General features: G+C 40.8%; 1 protein-coding gene across 5 annotated transcripts in view; it reads right to left on the bottom strand.

The window, feature by feature from the left end:
- The window catches only part of RBM6 (RNA binding motif protein 6), a 97,179-nt gene that overhangs the window by 8,668 nt on the left and 68,149 nt on the right, over positions 1 to 20,362 (bottom strand). For 4 of the 5 annotated variants that reach the window (XM_045530186.1, XM_045530187.1, XM_045530189.1 and 1 more), the window contains 10 exons: positions 18,759 to 18,833; positions 11,544 to 11,604; positions 9,306 to 9,581; positions 7,973 to 8,133; positions 6,805 to 6,902; positions 4,379 to 4,421; positions 4,158 to 4,239; positions 3,824 to 3,909; positions 3,296 to 3,442; positions 642 to 737 (listed from right to left, as the gene is read on the bottom strand). In XM_045530186.1, the coding sequence (XP_045386142.1) occupies positions 642 to 737; positions 3,296 to 3,442; positions 3,824 to 3,909; positions 4,158 to 4,239; positions 4,379 to 4,421; positions 6,805 to 6,902; positions 7,973 to 8,133; positions 9,306 to 9,581; positions 11,544 to 11,604; positions 18,759 to 18,833 (1,125 nt within the window). The remainder of the gene's footprint in view (positions 1 to 641; positions 738 to 3,295; positions 3,443 to 3,823; positions 3,910 to 4,157; positions 4,240 to 4,378; positions 4,422 to 6,804; positions 6,903 to 7,972; positions 8,134 to 9,305; positions 9,582 to 11,543; positions 11,605 to 18,758; positions 18,834 to 20,362) is intronic. The other variant, XM_045530188.1, reaches the window with a different exon arrangement.

A 20,362-nucleotide genomic window follows, 5' to 3' on the forward strand; every position in this document is an offset into this window, starting at 1 on the left:
GGTTAGGAGAGATGCTACAATGAGCTGAACTAATAATGTGGAGCAGGCAAACAGTACCTTGTGGGAATTGCTAAATAATGATGCATGGTCACTGGTTCTATGATCAACCAAAACAGAAAAAATAAAGTATGGTCACTATTGTTATATAGTTGTATTCAATCAGAATCACTAGTGATTAGACTGAGATTATAACTTCAAGGTATCTGAACAATAGGTGCCAATATTAGCATCATTCACTCTGGCCAGGCAGAAACTATAATAATGACCATGCATGCAGTCTTTACCTAAGAGATTCTTATGTGGCACCAAAAGGCAGGAAACATCAAGGCCAGGAAAATGAGTTTCCTTGGTGATTTAGAGAAAAATTGACAAGAATAAGATCATAAAAAGGGCCAAGCATCTCTTGGTCTGGTGGAATGGCACAGGGTAGAGAGAGAGCACATAACTGCCCCTGATTCTCTAGTAATACCCCTATTATCAGATAGGAAAATTTGCATTATGCTTGTACTCAAGAGGAATCCTTATTTGGGAGACACAGAGAGCTAAAGGACCAAAGCTAAAGTGAGGCTTTTGCCTTTTAGCTTCCTTTCCCACCCAGAACCAGCCCCACCCCTAGTGCAGGGGATCAGCATTAGCCTTACTGGAGGGGGACTCTCTTCCTTCTTCACAGTAGGAGGCAGGGGCTTCTTAAAGACGTCCTCTGGGGGGGACTTCCCTTCACTGGTATTTTCCTGAAACTGATCAAACCCAGAGATAATTCTTTTAAGATACTCAATCATAAAAACTGGGTTAAGAATTAACTCTTGAAATTAGGCTGATTTTCCAAAGTTCCTAATTTGTGAAATATCTGTAATGTTCCTATACTGAATTTAAAATAAAGAACCATTAAAAACATAGTATTCAGTATATATTGCATGTTTACTGTATATCAGGTACCAGATGAGGCATTATCTTCTTCAGATTTTACTACAATCTTCCTAGATAGACAATAATAACTTCAGCTTACAAATGACTGGGAATATGGTTAGAAAGATTAAATGGTAGAAAGAAAATCCAGATATTAAGTCAGTATGACTCTAACGTCTACATTCTTAGACAAACACACTCTCTCTCCTTGCTTTTTCTGTATCTCTAGATAAACAACTAATGCTATTACAAAGAAGATTATGATATAAATTATGACTTGAACCACAAGCAAATTCTTCTATTTTCACTAATATATAACTGGTATCAGGGTAAATCAATGTAATTCTTTAGAAAATAATTTGATTTTATATTAGATGTAAAAATTTTCACCATCTTTGATTCTGAAAATTTATCCTAACGAAGTAATTTAAATGGAGAAACAAATAAAATGCTAAATGCTGCATATTATGACAGTGTAAGATTAGAAAGAGGAGACAAACAATGTAGAAGTGATGAAGAAAACTAGGGCATATATATATTTTTTAATTTATTACCGGTACATAATAGTTGTGTATCTTTATAGGGTACATGTGATGTTTTGATATAGGCATACAATGTGAATTAATCAAACAAAGGGTAATCGGGATATCCATCACCTCAGGCATTTATCATTTCTTTGTGTTAAGAATGTTCCAATTTGGGCTGGGCATAGTGGCTCATGCCTATAACCCTAGCACTCAGGGAGGGCAAGGTGGGAGGATCGCTTGAGGTCAGAAGTTTGAGACCAGTCTTGGGAAGAGCGAGACTCCATCTCTACTAAAACTAGAAAGAAATTGGCCTGGCAACTTAAATAGAAAAAAAAAAAAAATTAGCCAGACATGGTGGCACATGCCTGTAGTCCCAGCTACTTGGGAGGCTGAGGCAGGAGGATTGCTTGAGCCCAGGAGTTTGAGGTTGCTATGAGCTAGGCTGATGCCCAGGCAACAGAGCAATACTCTGTCTCAAAAACAATAAACAAAACAAAACCAAAAAAACAAACAAACAAACAAACAAAAAACCATTCCAATTCCACCCTTCTAGTTATCTTAATGTATATCCTAACTTATTGTTGATTATAGTCACATTGTTATGCTATCAAATATTGTTCACTCCATCATTAACTGCATTTTTGTAACTACTAACCACCCTCACTTTATCCCCCACTCCCCATTACCTTTCCCAGCCTCTAGTAACCATCATTCAACTCTCTGTCTCCATGAGATCAATTGTTTTTAATATTTAGCTCCCACATATGAGCGAGAACATGTGAGATTTGTCTTTCTGTGCTTGGCTTATTTCACTTAACATAATGTTCTCTAGTTCTATCCATGTTGTTGCCAATGGCAGTATTCCATTCTTTCTCATGACCATATAATATTCCCTTGTGTATATGTAACACAATTTCTTTAAACATTCACCCGTTGATGAACACTTAGGTTTATTCCAAATCTTGGCTATTCTGAATAGAGCTGCAATAGACATGGGAGTGCAGATATCTTTTCAATATACCAAATTCCCTTCCTTTGGATATATACCCAGCAGTGGGATTGCTGGGTCATATGGTAGCTCTACTTTTAGTTTTTTGAGGAGCCTCCATACTGTTCTCCTTAGTAGTTGCTAGGGCATATACTTTTACTGTGAATTTTTATGATATAGGCATGAAAAATAATAAAGAATATTATAGAAACAGGGAAAAATATTTATGATTAAATGAAAAATGATAAACAGCATCCCCTCCTACAATTACAACTAGAGAAATGTGTACAGAGAGTCAAACACTAAAAAGGGAATGTAAAAAAGTGAAAATGTGTGGAGCTGAGGTGTTCGGATTTGAGCTAAGTCATTTAGTTCTATATCCATACTTTTCCCATTTGTAAAAGGGAAAGAGTTGCCATGGGGCCATAAGAGGCATGGGGACTGCATACATCAGGTAACTAGAGTAATTTTAAAGTAATACCTCAGGCTGGGCATGGTGGCTCACGCCTATAATCCTAGCACTCTGAGAGGCTGAGGCAGGAGAATCGCTTGAGCTCAGGAGGTCAAGACCAACCTGAGCAAGAGCAAGACCATGTTTCTACTAAAAATAGAAAAACTTAGCCAGGTGTGGTGGTGTATGCCTGAAGTCCCAGCAACTTGGGAGGCTAAAGCCGGAGGATCCCTTGAGCCCAGGAGTTTGAGGTTGCTGTGAGCTAGGTGGATACCATGGCATTCGCCTGGGCAAAAGTGAGACTTTGTTTCAAAAAAAAAAAAAAGTAATACCTCAAACCTAGATATCCTCTGTTCATGACTTCTATATTTTAATCTGTAATTATGTGGTAATTTCAGATAGCAGACACAGAAGTTCTCTTACCTTTGTCATTCCTCTGTCTTTTTTCTCCTTGCCATCTCTTTTAGATGTATCCTTCTTGCTACTTGACTTTCCTTGACTGGTAGATTTCTTTTCCTTGATCTCTTCTTCCTCAGGTGACCCAGGATCCTGGGGTACATAGACTTCTTGCTGTGATACAGTTGGAAACAGGTAAGTCTACAGAATGTTTCACTTTCCCAGCAATTCCAGGTCTAAGGAGCATAGTTCCTTTAGGCTCTTTTACTCACAAGCCTAAGAGTCCATATCAATCTAAAATCCCATTCCTGGGGCCAGGACACATCCAGACCACCCACTGTCCACTTTTCCAAGAGCAGCATTGTTCTTACCTGTAATGCCACAAGGCACTGATTTTCCATACAGGCAAGAGTTCAGATTCCATAGATTTAAACTTTTTTACTTTTCATGCAATAAGCATCCAGAAAATCCAGGGAATAAAATCCTCAAAGTAACAAATTATGGGTGCTTTTCTCAAAAGGATCATTGACAGAGTAAACAAAGTCAAAAACTCACCTGGGTATTGGGGTCATAATAAGTCCCTGCCAAGGGGTCATAATAGTAGCCAGTAGCAGAATCATATATGTAGCAGTCAGATGATGCTAAAGGGAATAAAACCAGAGCCAATATTAGTTCCTGTCCAATGTAATTCTTACTGAGGACTCACCAAGAACAACCGAAAAGTTAGGGTGGCCAAGCCAAACAGGCACAGAATCTATAGATGGTGCTCACTCTGGATGAGCACCCCAGGCAACAGTATCTCTTGTCAACTTTATGACCACACAGATTTCAAGCAATGAGTAGCAAGTCAACAAAAATGAACAGTAGAAATAAAACAAAGATTACTTACACTGTTGTCCTTGTCGATTTGTATCTGAAGGCCAGTCTGAATTTCTGCCACCTCCCCTCCTATCTCGGAAATATTTTTTACCCTATCACAGAAAGGCAAGTTAAAATTATAGAGTTATCTGATAGCCATTCACCTAACAGTCACCCACTGGAGGAAATTCAAGATCATCCTTTCAAACACCTGAGAATTTTAACAGAGCACTCCCACATATTAGAGCCTACCTGATAGTAATGCATGTGGTCAGAATGGTCCCCAGAATCATTTCTGCAATAAACAACACAGCATATTATAAGTCTGCTACCAAAAGGCACTCGAGGAGTGTTTAATCCTACAGACCCTACTGAGAAACTCTCCTTTCCCTATTTTGTAGGGAAAGGAACCAACCCAGACAGCAAGCCAGTTGGGTGGTCCAGATACTCCAGACAGGAGGAGCAGTAGAACTCCTAAAAAGCCATCTGCTGAAGCAAAACAACTATTACACAAAAGGTGCTAGAGCAAGATCTGCCCCATATCTGGAAGCCTGTCTCTCTGATGCAGCTCCTGGGTCAAGATGAGTGAAGGAGTAAAGAGGAATTAGATTTCCCAGTGCTACGGGGATATGAATAAGGTCAAGGGAACAAAAAGTCAGGACAGTGTTTTCTTAGGATCCCAAGGGGTAAGGATGTCTGTAGGTTTTTCCACACATCCAAGACTGTACCATCATTAAAAAAAAAATAAAAGATGTGGTCTCACTATGTTGCCCAGGTTGCAGTGCAGTGGATATTCACATACTACATGCAATCATCACACACTACAGCCTTGAATTCTTGACCTCGGGTGATCCTCGAGTGATGGATGCCTTAGCCTCCCAGGTAGCTGGGACTACAGGCGAGTGATACCCATGGCCAGCCATTTGGGACCCAAAGATATCAAGCAGTTCAAAGGGAAAGGAATATAGTAACTAGTACAATTATTTAAGAAAGAAAACAATCATAGAGCCAGAACAAGGAATGCTTCATTAAAAGAAAATATATAAGCACATATCTGAAGCATACTGGGAAGGCATCATGCCTACTACGTCATTAATCATGAAATGTTCGATTTTTTTTTTTTTTTTTGAGACAGAGTCCCACTCTGTCACCTGGGCTAGAGTGCCGTGGCATCAGCCTAGCTCACAGTAACCTCAAACTCCTGGGCTCAAGTGATCCTCCTGCCTCAGCCTCCCAAGTAGCTGGGAATACAGGTGTGCACCACCACACCTGGCTAAGTTTTACTATTTTTAGTGGAGATGGGGTCTCACTCTTGCTCAGGCTGGTCTTTGAACTCCTGATCTCAAGCGATTTTCCACCTCGACCTCCCAGAGTGTTAGGATTACAGGAGAGAGCCACTGCGCCTGGCGGAAATGTCCAATTTTGAATCAAAAGTTCAGTTTATTGTATCTCAATCAAGAAACAGCACAATTAATCAAAGTATGTGACTAAACTATCGACACAGTTTTGTCATCTTAACAGTAGCTTGTTTATGCCAGCAGTGAAGAAGCCTGGAGAGCAAGTGGTGATGAAATTGTGAAAGGCATTTTCCACAGCTTGTTGAGAACTGAATATTATTCCTTGCAACAAGTGGTCCAAAGCCTGGAAGAAGTGATAGTCAGTTGGTGCAAGGTCTGCTGAATACAGAGGACGACAGCTTCTGTAGTTTGAGCAACGCTGTTTTTTACGACATATGGTCAGGTGATTAATTGTAAGCATCCTCATCATTTTGTCCAGTCGGTTGCAGTAGACATCCGCTGCAATCAACTGACCAGGTTTCATGAAGCTGTAGTGGATAATACCAGCGCTAAACCACCAAACAGACACCACTAGCCTTTTTTTGATCAATATTCAGTTTTGGACGGTGTTTCAGCACTTCATCTTTATCCAAACATTATGCTGAATCCTTGTGATTGTCAGAAAGAATCCATTTTTCATCACATGTAATGATATGGTGTAGAAATGGTTCGCCTTTATGTCATGACAACAAAGAAAAGCAAGCTTTGAGACGATTTCTCTTCTGATGCTCGTTTAATTCATGTGGTACCCAACTATCCAGCTTCTTTTCCTTGCCTGTTTGTTTCAAATAGGTCAATACTGTTGCAGTAGTAATGGCACACCTTGCCGCTAATTCATTCACACGTAGGTCGTGATGGATTTGCTTCTCTTATAGCTTTCAGTTCATCATTATCCACCTGGGTCTCAGGTCACCCACATGGCTCATTTTCAATATTAAAATCACCAGAATGGAACTTCTTAAACCATTGACATAGTGTGCATTCACCAGCCACATCATTCCCAAATATTTCATTGATATTTTGAGCTGTCTATGCTGCATTGGTTCCACGATGGAATTCACATTCAAAAATAACATAAATTGTTTACTTATCCATGGTTTTACAAAAATTGCTCTAAGAAAAAACCTGAAAGATAATCACAAGCCAAGATGTGTGTATGAAGGATGTACCTTCACAATAAAAATAAAGAAGTGTCAAAGTGAAATGTCAGAGATATCAACTGTTAAACTTAGCACTTAAGGAAATCGGACATTCTATACTTAGCCTAGTATCTGTCTCTCCAGCCAGGAAAAGTGCCTTACCTTCTGTCTTAAGTGACTCAAGTGCACTCCTCTGCCTTACCTTCGTTTTCCAGTGGCCAGGTTTACAGCTACCATCTTCCCATCAATGCTAAATGGTGGATCAAGGTTCTGCAAGATCTTCACTACACGAAGAGCTTCCTACAGAACCAAAGACACACTTGCATTCAAAGAGAAAAAAGGCCACGTTCTCTGAATGAGAACTGAACATGGACATTTCTTCTTAGAAGAGAAATTTACTAAACATTATGTTCTGGTCATAACTTTAACAGTAAGAGCATATTGGAAAAAGTAGGCAACTTTTAATGAAAGACTGATAGGAATAGTGATCAGAGTAGATGTCGTTTTTGGTGTAAATTTTAGAAATTCCAATCCTTTTGTTTGTTTGAGAGAAAGGGTCTCACTCTGTTGCCCAGGCTGAAGTACAGTGGGCTCATCATAGCTCACTGCAGCAATGAATTTCTGGACCCAAGGGATCCTCCTGCCTCAGCCTCCTGAGTAGCTAGGACTACAGGTGTGTACCACCAAGGCTGGCTAATTTTTTTAATTTTCTTAGAGACAGGGGTCTTGCTATGTTGCCCAGGCTGCTCTCGAATTCCTGCCCTCAAGCAATCCTTCCCTTTTAGCTTCCCAAGTTGCAGGGATTACAAATGTGAGCCACCACACCCAGCCTCAAATCCTCTTCTTTTAGGTTGCTACAACTATCATCACCAGATCCAGTTTACAAAATTCCCTGTGACTTTTGACAATGAAATCTAAGAAGTATCAATGATTTTCATTACTATCATCACATTATTTCCGTAGAAAAGAGCCCCACAACTAAAAATTCAAGTCATAAGAATCTATTAAATACTTGGAAGAAAAACAGAAAATGTTGTGTTATCAAATATAAAACCATCTGTGGCTGGGCAAAATAAAAAATCAGAAAATTCACTAAAATCTTGAGGGATTCTGTACTGAGATTCTTTACAAGTAAGTTGGAAACTGTAAATGTCACAAGACAAAAACGAACCTAGAAAACCACACAGAATCCTAACTTCTAAGGGCAATCACCTTACCTGAATTGAACATTAAACCCAAAGAAAGAGAACAAGAGGGTTTTTGATACCAGGTAGCACATGAAAATTCAAATGATAAATAAGTCCCTCAAACCTTCTTGAGGGTTCTTTAGCCATCTGTCCCTAGACCATTCCCAGGAGAAGGAAACTTACCGCATGGGAGTCGAGGTCAATAAAGCCATAGGTGTGGCCCATAGGGCCCGTTCTATTCTTGATGATACGGACATTGGCAGTAGTAAGGCGAACATAGGGCTCCAGGACTTCCACTATCACTTCAGGTGGAGTGGAACGATAAATGCGTTTTAGCATGATTGCTGAATGAACCAAGCATAAATGAGAGAGGAGCAAAGAAACAGAGACAGATGAATTTTTGAGGTTCCAAAAGTCTGGTTTTTTTTTTTAAGCATGAAATGAAGTTTACTGAAGAAGGACAAGATAGGTTCACATAGCAAGAACAAGATATGTCTGCCACAGATGACAAACGGAGCCGTCTGTCATAACAAAAGGGCCTGTTGCTTTTTTTTTTTGAGACAGAGTCTCCCTTTGTTGCCCGGGCTAGAGTGAGTGCCGTGGCGTCAGCCTAGCTCACAGCAACCTCAAACTCCTGGGCTTAAGCGATCCTACTGCCTCAGCCTCCCGAGTAGCTGGGACTACAGGCATGCGCCACCATGCCCGGCTAATTTTTTCTATATATATTTTAGTTGGCCAGATAATTTATTTCTATTTTTAGTAGAGACGGGGTCTCGCTCAGGCTGGTCTCGAACTCCTGACCTCGAGCGATCCACCTGCCTTGGCCTCCCAGAGGGCTAGGATTACAGGCGTGAGCCACTGCGCCCGGCCTCCTGTTGCTTTTTTATTGCAGATGCTACTCTGCTCCAGCAAGGCTAGTTCTATAAAGAAATGCTACACAAACACTGTATACTTTTCTTTCTTTCTGTCTTTTGTTTTTTTGAGACAGGGTGTGGCTCTGTCACCCAGGCTGGAGAGCAGTGGCCTCATCACAGCACACTGCAACCTCAAACTCCTGGGCTCAAGTGATCCTCCTGCCTCAGCCTCGCAAGTAGCTGGGACTACAGGTATACGTCACCATACTTGGCTAATTTTTCTATTTTTTTGTAGAGAGAGGGTCTTGGGCTTGCTCACGCTGGTCTTGAACTTCTGGCCGAGGCAATCCTCCTGCTTCAGCCTCCTACAGGGCTAGGATTACAGGCATGAGCCACCATGCCCGGCCTGTACACTTTTCTTACCAACTTAGAAATCTAAAATCATGCCTTACTGCCTTTGTATAGCAATTTGCTATTTGGAAGATATAGATTCCTTCAACTAGTACAGTAAGGCCCACAGAAGAAAGCCATGGCCTCTGTGACCAGGCTATACACAGTTCTACTAGAGTATGGGGAAGCAGCTGGCACCTAGCCATAACATGGGACATCTATGCTTCAGCTGTGGTGGTCACAGTTTGGTATATGCCCTGAAAACCACTTACTTTTGCTTTCTGCATCCTGGCACGTCTCTCCAGACCATGGCTCCTTCTCTCGGTCTCTTCGGAAAGTGAGCCCTTCCCTTCGAGAAGGAGGCTGATACCTTTCTGCTTCTCTCTTTTGATGTCCCAAGCGTGGTTCTTGTCCTTCTTCCCTCTTCCTGGGTTCAGATTCCTTATCAGCTGGTCTTGGGGGCTGATTGGGTTGTTTTTCCAATGATGCTGGTATAAATGTTTTCTGAGGCTGAGGGTAGGTTATTAATTCTTGCTTGGTCTCTGTCACTAGGGGAACAGAAGCAGTAAGAATCTCTAGAAGGCTTTATTAAAAAAAACACTACTTCTGTGATTCCTCTTTACTTCCCAACAAATATTTATAGTGGAATGCTTTTAATATTATCTCAGAAGTATCTACAAAAAGGTCCTCTTACAAAGTTCCTGGCAAAAGCCTTTTTTTTTTTTTTTTTTTTGAGACAGAGTCTCACTCTGTTGCCCAGGCATCAGCCTAGCTCACAGCAACCTCAAACTCCTGGGCTCGAGCAATCCTCCTGCCTCAGCCTCCTGAGTAGCTGGGACTACAGGCACGTACCACCATGCCTGGCTAATTTTTTCTATATATATATATATTTTTTTAGCTGTCTGTATAATTTCTTTTCTATTTTTAGTAGAGACGGGGTCTCGCTCTTGCTCAGGCTGGTCTTGAACTCCTGAGCTCAAACAATCCGCCCGCCTCGGCCTCCCAGAGTACTAGGATTACAGGCGTGAGCCACCGCGCCCGGCCCTGGCAAAAGCGTTTAAGCAAGGCTAATGAGACAGCATAAGAAATAGTTCACAGAAGAAACTATATAAGCATTTAAACAATGTAATCTCATGAGGTTTCTATCACTTACTAAACATTCAAATGTAACAAATCTTTCAAGACACCCTGGACCTATTATAATCAATGATAAGAACATATCTGGGGATAAAATAAAGATATGGCTCTTGTCAATACATGTCCAGGAGCCTTGCTTATTCTGGTGTTATAGTACTAAAACAGCTGTCTCAAATTCTGTAAGACCACAGGCCCTTCTCTGGCAAAGCTAGGAATAGACCTACCTGCACACAGCTCATTTACATGCAAATAACCATAATGGATAAATGTCCTTCAAAACATAGATGATTCACTTTAAATCTCCTTCTAGAGGAGGAAAATTTATAATTCATTTTGTAATTAGGGGCATATTTTTACAATTAATTCATTCTTGGAGGGTTCACTGAAAGCCATGGGGCTCAAAAAGAGATATTCTATGAGAACAATATAGACATTACTTAATAGCAGTAACAAATGACTATGAATACCTGCCTTATATGTTTCTAGATTAAGGTTGTCTCATCTATCTTAGTGGTAGGGTATCCAAGGGTTTTCATAAACCATCTATTCATTTGTTAGAATACCTCGAGAAAAAAGTCTTTCTTGAGGGAAAAAACACAACTTTACCTAATCTGAAGTGATCTAACAAGTAAAAATCTGTTGTTTACCCCCCTTCCCACATGCTGGTTTGATCTCTAAAGCATACAGAGCCTTCTCCTAAAGATTTTCAGAATACCTGCCTTACAGCCCTCACAACAAGCGTAACTAACTGTCATAGTTATAGCACTGTTATTATGGATGCCTTTGATAGACTCTTCAAGGTTGTCTACCTAAAGTTCCCTACATAAATTTACTTCAAAGTTAAGTGCTTGAGAAGCTGGTGGGTTTATTCCTCTAAAATAATAACACATTCCCTCAATCCTGACTATTTTTTCTCTTACTCATATTGTTACTGTTATTTTAACAAATATTTTTCTGTTAAAGATCTTGCAATACTTACAAAGATGGCATATGAGAAAACAAAGTAAATGATTCCCAATAACTTCAAAGAAGTGGACGGCGGACAGTAGGGAAGTCTATCATACAGACCGATATCATATAGACTGATGCCATAAATACTCCTTTTCAACCTAACAACCTTAAATGTATTCTAAATAACAATACCAGTGAACTCTGGTCAGCTGCCCACTTAGCCACTTCAGCCTGAGGAGCCAACGATCCAAAATCATTTAACAAGAGAGGTTACATGATACTGGACATCAAATTGCACTTTAAAAAGGTTTACAAATCAACTTGTATTTAGGGATGAAAATTCTTTAAAGCTAAGGGAAGCATAAAATTTCTTTTGCTCAGTGCACAAGATAAAAACCACTACCACTTCTACCACCACTCACCTTCCCGTGGGCACTTGCAGAATGAACATGAAGATCGGTGCCCACCAATGCTGGCCTTACACTGCAAGGAAAAAGGAACCAATTCAGTTTGACCGAAAACATTTCAAAAAACCATATGTACATCCAACACAGTAACACCTACCAAAAATGAGAGAAACAAGCCATATCCTAGATCCTGTCAAAGCCTAAAAAAAGAATTTGATATCCCCCCCACTCATCAGAATTGGCATACAGAATCTGATAAGCTATTGTTTGAGAGCTACCCTCTAACATGGCATCTGGGACTTTGGAGCAGCCCCACATGCCTTTGCCCTGGACAAGGATTTCTTTTTTCTTTTTTTCTGAGACAGAGTCTTGCTCTGTCGCCCAGGCTAGAGTGCTGTGGCGTCAGTCTAATTCACAGCAACCTCAAACTCCTGAGCTCAAGCAATCCTCTTGCCTCAGCCTCCTGAGTAGCTGGGACTACAGGTGCATGCCACCACACCCAGCTATTTTTTTCTATTTTTAGTAGAGATGGGGTCTTGCTCTTGCTCAGGCTGGTCTCGAACTCCTCAGCCTCCCAGAGTGCCAGGATTACAAGGGTGAGTCACCATGCCTGGTCCTGGACAACGATTTCTACAGGAAATAAACTTAACTAAGAAATCTGGGTTTTCTTATAGAATATTATTGCCCCAAAGCCACTGCTATTTGCCCCCAAAACTTGGTCATGGACTGGTTGTAAGACCCCCACTCACACTTGGCTGGAAATGAAAAGAATTTAATTATTAATTCCTTTCCCAAACACTGATACTGAGGTGTAAGGAAGGAGAAGGAAGATATATAGATAGTGTCTCTGGTAGCTATCTAAAGGATATTAAAAGGAAAGGGAACATTCACCAGCCCAGAACAAAAAAAGAGACACTTGTCAATGTGAACATAATTATTCTTGTCTGAACATGTGAACAAAAAGTGAAGCACATCACCCAACCCCAAAGCCCCTGAACTTTCGCCATTGAGCTTTTAAGGGCCATGAGGGGCAGAAAGTTGGCTGGTAGGAAACCAAAGATCAAGAACTATGAAGAGGATTCTATTTGAGCAGGGCCTTGTAGAGTGAGTAAGAGTTTGCCAGACAGAGGTAAGGAGACAACTATAATAACAGCAGCAATAGCTAATGCTTAAATAGCACACACTATGTATCAGGTCTACTTTACATGTCATAACTTATTGATCCCAACAACCCAATAAATTCTATGAAATAAGACCAGCCTGAGCAAAAGCAAGACCCCATCTCTACTAAAAATAGAAAGAAATTAGCCGGTCAACTAAAAATATATACGGGAAAAAATTAGCCAGGCATGGTGGCACATGCCTGTAGTCACTGCTACTCCGGAGGCTGAGGCAGGTGGATTGCTTGAGCCCAGAAGTTTCAGGTTGTTGTGAATTAGACTGATGCCACGGCACTCTAGCCCAGGCAACAGAGCAAGACTCTGTCTCAAAAAAAAAAAAAAAAATTCTACAAAATAGGCACTATTATCTCTCCATTTTATAGATGAGGAAACTGAGGCCATGAGAGGTTAAATAACCTAAGGTCATTATAGTCAGTTATTTCATTGTTCCCTTCCCTATAAGTACATCATATACACATACCTCTGCCCACTGTCAAGTGGTTATGGTGCCTCCCCAAGGTAAGTGTACTTCCCCTTTCCATTTCTAGTCTCAGCCATGTGTCTTGCTTTGTGAGACAAACATAACCTTACTTGTGAGTAAACACAACCTACACCAGGTCTTAGCATAAGCTTTAAGAGCCATTGTGTACCTGTAATCCCAGCACTCTAGGAGGCTGAGGAGGGAGGATCACTTCAGGCCAGGTGTCCAAGACTAGCCTGGGCAACATAGTCAGACTCCATCTCTACAGAAAAATTTTTAACAATTAGCCAGGCATGGTGGCGCTCACCTATAGTCCCAGCTATTCGGGAGGCTAAGCCAGGAGGATTGCTTGAGCCCGGGAGTTGGAGATTGCAGTGAACTGTGATTATGAGCAAGACCCTGTCTCAAGAAAGGTAGGGAATAAAAACAGAGAGAAAGAAAGAAAGAAGGAAACATTGCTTGTGTGAATGAGCCCCTTGTTCTTTCCCTTAGCCAGGAGAACACACTCCCATATTGGAACTGTCCCTTTGGCCTGGGTCCTAGGATGAGAAGCCATGTGGAGCAGAATAGTAGCAAAAGCAGCAAAAGACCTATTTACCCCAACATATAATGTGAGTGAAGGATTTGCTTGTTGTTTAGAGACACTGGGATTTGGGGGCTGTTTGTTACTACAGCAGAACTGTTGTGTTGTATGATAATTCAGCTGATAAGTGATATTACAAAATCAGGATCCTAACCTTGGTAGGTATAATTTTAAAATACCATAAAATTCACCTACTTTAAGCATACAATGCAATGATTTTTAGTAAATGTATAGTGCAACCATCACCACAATCTAATTTTAGAACATGTCCATCATCCCCAGTGGAAATGTAGTAAAGTCACTTCCCATTCTTACACTTAGGCTCATGGAATTATGTAATATATGTTCTTTCATGTCTGGCATAGTGTTTTCCACATTCATCCAGGTTATAGCATGTATTAGTAATTCATTCCATTTTACTGCCAAATAGCATCCCATTGTATGGATATACCAATTTTGTTTGTCCATCAGCTGATGGATGTTATGCTTGTGTCCACTTTCTGGCTATTATGAATAATACTGCTATAAAACATTTGTTTTTAAAAGACAGGGTCTTGCTCTGCTGCCCAGGCAGGAGTGTAGAGGTGTGATCATAGCTCACTATAACCTAGAATTCCTAGGTTCCAGAGATCCTTCCACCTCAGACACCCAAGTAGGTGAGACTATAGGCGTGTGTTACCATGCCCACCTGTTTTTTTTTTTTTTTAGAGATGGGGGTTGTCTCGCTATGCCTTCCAGGCTGGTCTCAAACTCCTGGCCTCAAGCATTCCTCCCATTTCATTTTAGCCTTCCAAGTTGCTGAGATTATACGCGTGAGCCACTATACCCAGCAACATTGTTTTGTTTTTTCTCAGAAAGCATCTTCCACATCAGGCCAAAGGCTGTGTATGCAGGAATGACACCTCTACCCTTTTGAAAAGCTCAGAGAGTGCAAAGTATTCCTGAGACAGCTGACTAAACATGTGGCCTGTCATTTCAGTTGACAATATAATCAACCCATTCTATTCTTTAAAGCAATAACCTTGGCAATAGCTGTATAATTCTGATATCAGACATCAACAATTATTTTCTGCTGATTAACAGAAAATATAGCTCAAAAATTTTCCCTTTAATGTTAGCTCCCTCTATCTGATTATAAAAGAAACAATATATGTACATCATAGCTAATATAGAAAGTACAGGCCAGGTGCGGTGGCTCATGCCTGTAATCCTAGCACTCTGGGAGGTCAAGGCAGGCAGATCGTTTGAGCTCAGGAGATCGAGACCAGCCTGAGCAAGAGCGAGACCCCGTCTCTACTAAAAATAGAAAGAAATTAGCTGGACAGCTAAAAATATATAGAAAATATTAGCCGGGCACGGTGGCGCATGCCTGTAGTCCCAGCTACTCAGGAGGCTGAGGCAGGAGGATCACTTGAGCCCAAGAGTTTGAGGTTGCTGTGAGCGAGGCTGACACCATGGCACTCACTCTAGCCTGGGCAACAAAGCGCGACTCTGTCTCAAAAAAAAAAAAAAAAAAAAAGAAAGTATAAGAGAGAAGGGGGAAATCACCCATAATCATACAACAGAGGCAATCACCGTTAAAATATTACCAAAATTCCACTTGTCCATTTTTGCAGAAATAGAAAAGCTGATCCTAAAATTTATACAGAATTGCAAGGAACCCTGGATAACCAAAACAATCTTGAAAAAGAACAAAGTTGGAGAATTCACATTACCTGATTTGAAATCTTACTACAGAGTTGTAATAATAATCAAAACAGTATGGGACTGGCATAAGGATAAACAATAGATCAACAGAATACAATTGAGAATCTAGGAATAAATCTATAGATTTATGGTCAATTGATTTTTTTTTATTCTTTCATGGCTAATTGATTTCTGATAAGGATGCCAATGGGAAAAGAACAGTCTCCTCAACAAATGATGCTGCAACAACTGAATACCCACACGCCAAAGAATGAAGTTGAACCCTTACCTGACACCATATAAAAAAAATCAACTCAAAAGAGATCAAAGACCTAAATATATTAATATAAGAGCCAAACTCTTATAAGAAAACACAGGGGTAAATCTTCATGACCTTGAATTTGGCAATGCTTTCTTACCTATGACACCAAAAGACAAGCAACAAAGAAAAAATAGATAAATTGGACTTCATCAAAATCATAACTTTTGTATATCAAAGACTATCAAGAAAGTGAAAGACTACACAGAAAAAGAGAAAGTATTTGCAAATCATGTATCTGATAAGAGACTAAAATCCAGAAAAATATTAAGAAACCTTACAACTCAACAAAAAGACATAACAACCAAATTTAAAAGGGCAAAAGACTTGACTAAACATTTCTCCAAAGACACACAAATGGCCAACAAACACATAAGATGCTCAAACTCACTAGAGAAACGCAAATCACAACCATTATGAGATATTTCATACCCACTAGGATGGCTATTATCAAACAAAAGGTAAACAGTAAGTGTTGGCAAGGATGGGGAGAAATTGGAACCCTTTATACATTTTTGGGAGGAATATAAAATGGTGCAGTTACAGGCTATGAAAAACAGTTTGGTGGTTCCTCAAAGAATTAAACACAAAAGTCCCATATGGCCCAGAAATTCCTCCTGGGCACATACCTAAAAAATTGAAAACAGGTGTTCAAATAAAAACTATTGGCTGGGCACAGTGGTTCACACCTGTAATCCTAGCACTTTGGGCAGCTGAGATGGGAGGATCGCCTGAGCCCAGGAGTTCAGGACCAGTCTGGGCAACACAGCAAAACTCCATCTCCACAAAAAATAAGAAAAATTAGCCAGGTGAGGTGGCACACACTTGTAGTCCTAGCTACTTGGGAGGCTGAGGTGAGAGGATCCCTTGAGCCCATGAGTTCGAGGCTGTGGTAAGCTATGATCACACCACTGTACTACCACTGTACTCCAGCTTGGGTGACAGTAAGACCCTATCTCTTTAAAAACCAAAAAAAAAAAAAAAAAAAAAACTTGTACACAATGGTCCTATTATTCACAATAGTCAAGAAGCAGAAACAACTCAAATGTCCATCAACTTATGAATGGATAAACAAGACTGGGCGCAGTAGCTCAATACCTGTAATCCTAGCACTCTGGGAGGCTGAGGCAGGAGGATTACTTGAGCTCAGGAGTTCGAGACCAGCCTGAGCAAGAGCAAGACCCTGTCTCTACTAAAAATACAAAAAATTAGCTGGCCATGGTGGCGAGCACCTGTAGTCCCAGCTACTCAGGAGGCTGAGGCAGGAGGATTGCTTAAGTCCAGGAGTTTGAGGTTGCTATGAGCTAGGCTGATGCAACAGCACTCTAGCCCGGGCAACAGAACAAGACTCTGTCTCAAAATAAGAAAAAAAAAAAGAATGGATAAACAAAATGTGGTATATCCAAATAATATCATTCTGCCATAAAAAGCAATGAGGTACTGATACATGCTACAACATGGATGAACCTTGAAAACATGCTAGGTCAAAGAAGGCTGACATAAAAGGCTACAAATGTAGATTCCATTTATATAAAATGTCCAGAACAGGCAAATCCATAAAGATAGAAAACAGATTAATGGTTACCAGGAACTGGGGGAAGGGGGTATGGAGAGTGGCTAATTAATGGATATGGGGTTTCCTTCTGGAATGATTAAAAAAATTATGGGCCAAGTGTGGGGGCTCATGCCTGAAATCCCAGCACTTTAGGAGGCTGAGGCAGGAGAATTGCTTGAGCTCAGGAGTTTGAAATCAGCCTGGGCAATATAGCAAGACTCTGCCTCTCCAAAAAAATAAAATAAAATTAGCCAGCATGGTGGTGCATGCCTACAGTCTTAGCCACTTGGGAGGCTAAGCCAGGAGGATTGCTTGAGCCTGGGAGTTGGATGTTGCAGTGAGCTGTGATAGAGGCACCACACTTCAGCCTGGGTAACAGAGCGAGACCCTATCTCCAACAAACAAACAAAAAAAGAGGTCTGGAACTAAGCTGGGCACAGTGGCATGCACCTGTAGTCCCAGCTAGCGGGGAGACTGAGGCAGGAGGAGTTTGAGACCAGCCTGGGTAACATAGTGAGAGACGCTGTCTCTAAAAAAAAGTTCTGGAACTAGATAGCGTTGATGGCTGCACAACATTGTGAAGGTACTTAATGACACTGAATTATGTATATGCTTTAAAATGGTTAAAATGGCAAATTTAATGTTATGTGTGTTTTACCACAATAAAAAAAATCAAATGTTTTCCTAAAACGATAACTTAAGGAAGTATATCCATAAAATATGAGTGCTTTAGCTAATGACAATCATAGCTATCCAAGGTGTATTTCATTGAGAATAACAAAAACGTTAAGCTGAAGTTTTTATGGAATTTTTTCAAATTCTGTAATACTTTCAATGAATCATAGTTCAGAAACTTTATATATTTTTCATAATTATTTTTAAAGCTAAGTACGAACAATGAAAACAAATTACATTTTCATGTTCACTGTAATCAAAAGGGACCTCTAAAGAGTATAGTCTAAAATTTTTAAATATCCCATTTTAAAATAATATCAAGTTTAACAGAGGTAAAATGCCATGATGCTTGAAGTGCTATACCCTTGGAAACCCAGAATACCCAAAAAATGTACAACTCCCACAGAACCAGCCTCCCCAATTCTACCTTCCCAAACACCAATCCCTTTAAGACCACTATCAGGAAGGGTAATTGAGAAGAGGTTGTAAGTCAACAAGAGACTGTTATTCTTTTCCTAACTGACAGAAAGCATGGCATGTGCCCTTGGGAAACTGTCTCCAACTGCAGGCCCAGAACCCTCTATGACTACATACAGCAGCTGGGAAGCAGAAATTATGGATGACCTTGTCTTAACCTCCAGTTCATCTGAAGTGAGTGGAAGAAGAGCTTTCCCCTTGGCAATAGTATGTTACCAGGCAGCATTCCTGGAAATACGGAGGAGCTGTTATGCTTGATGCTTATTTCTAAAGAAAGGAATTCTCAGTACTTACTCGTTTGCAGTACCAAAAATCTGGGCTTGGTACATACTCAAGGGTAACCTCTTTTTCATGGATCATTAGAGTTCCCTGTAAAGACAAAGACAGAAGCCATCAACATAAACTCTCGGAGAAACAGAGAGAGACAGAAAGGCACAGAGAGCCTTTCCAGTCCCCAAGCTGAAACAGTTTATAAAGAGTGAGCTTATTCATCGGCAAAAGGAAATGACTGTTTTAAGCCACAGACTTGGGGCAGTGTGACAGAACAAACTTAAGCTTAAGGAAGGGGAGTGAAAGAAGGTGCAATCGGTCTTCGGCCTTGGCTTCTGCAGATTTGGGCGTTGTCCTTGGGCAGGCTAGGCCCAGTCTACTGATCCAGAGGTCATGTAGTACACTCTCATGAATCCCAGCAAGTCCCCCACCTGGCTCAGGAGCTAGCACGCTAACAAGAAGCAAACTCTTCTGCAGCACAGAGGCATAGGAGCCCTCTAAATTATCTTCTTTTCCATGGCTAATTCACACCTCCTTGGAGAGGCAGTAAGGGCTGTATCTTTGATGTCTGAAAATTTTCTTTGGAACACTGGCTGCATGGCAAAAGCACCAGGGGAAGAAGGTACAACACCAAAGACAGGATGAAGGAAGGAAGGCGAAAGCTTCACAGCAGGTTGCATCCTTATAGGAGGAAACTGTAAATGGCTGGTGGTAGCAGTGGTGGTTGTGGTGGTGGCAGCATCACTCTATAGTTTGGAGCCTACAGAGTGAGCTACCCCTGAGATCTCAGGAGCAACCACTGGCAAATAAGTCTTTGGGAAAGTTTGGCACAGGAACAGGTGGGAAAATGTGCTCAAGAAGCCTGTTACAGAGCTCCCTTGCCTCTCCCATTTTGGACAAGTCACGAATTCTATTTCACATCAAAAAAAGTGTTTTATTTAACAAACACTAGCCAGCAGATATGTGTTAGAGCAGAGGAAAAAAAAAATCTCTGCCTACTGACAAGGGACTCTCACCCACACTTGTAAATGAACTAACCGAGGATGTGACTCTGGAACTAGCCCCTGCGCTGTGTTCATTCTCCGCCCTCTAGGGTCCTCTGTGTCTCCTCAGACAGGGCTCTGAGTTATACAAGTCATTTCTTTGCAATTGGACCTCAGTTTCTTGCTTGAATCCATACATCTGTTAAATAATGCTTTACCTCTCTGCTTTTCACACCAAAAAAGTCGAGAGAAATACATAGAATAAAATTATTGTCTTGTCAAAACCAAAAGAAAACTGCTCACCTACCTAGGTCTTAGTATCTAATCTTTGAGAAACTGTTTCCTGGCTTGTTCTCAAGGCTAATAAGGGCAATGATAAAAACTGCTAACATTAAGTACTTAGTCAGAGCCAGAAACTGCTACGTACATTGCCTTATTAATCCCCTAAATGAACCCATGAGGTAATGTTATCTCCACTTTACAGATGAAGAGACATGCTCAGAGAGGTGGGGATACCTAGCTGGTGAAGGACAGAACTGGGCTTACATCTGGGGCTGTAGAGAAGGGATCTCCTGTCTCATTTACCAACTCCTGCTCAGTCTTAGGGATAGGCAGTCTGGCCTCAGGAGCCAAACAGGAAAGAGA

The sequence above is a fragment of the Lemur catta genome, chromosome 18 (genome assembly GCF_020740605.2).
Source record: "Lemur catta isolate mLemCat1 chromosome 18, mLemCat1.pri, whole genome shotgun sequence".
NCBI classification, from domain to species: domain Eukaryota; kingdom Metazoa; phylum Chordata; class Mammalia; order Primates; family Lemuridae; genus Lemur; species Lemur catta.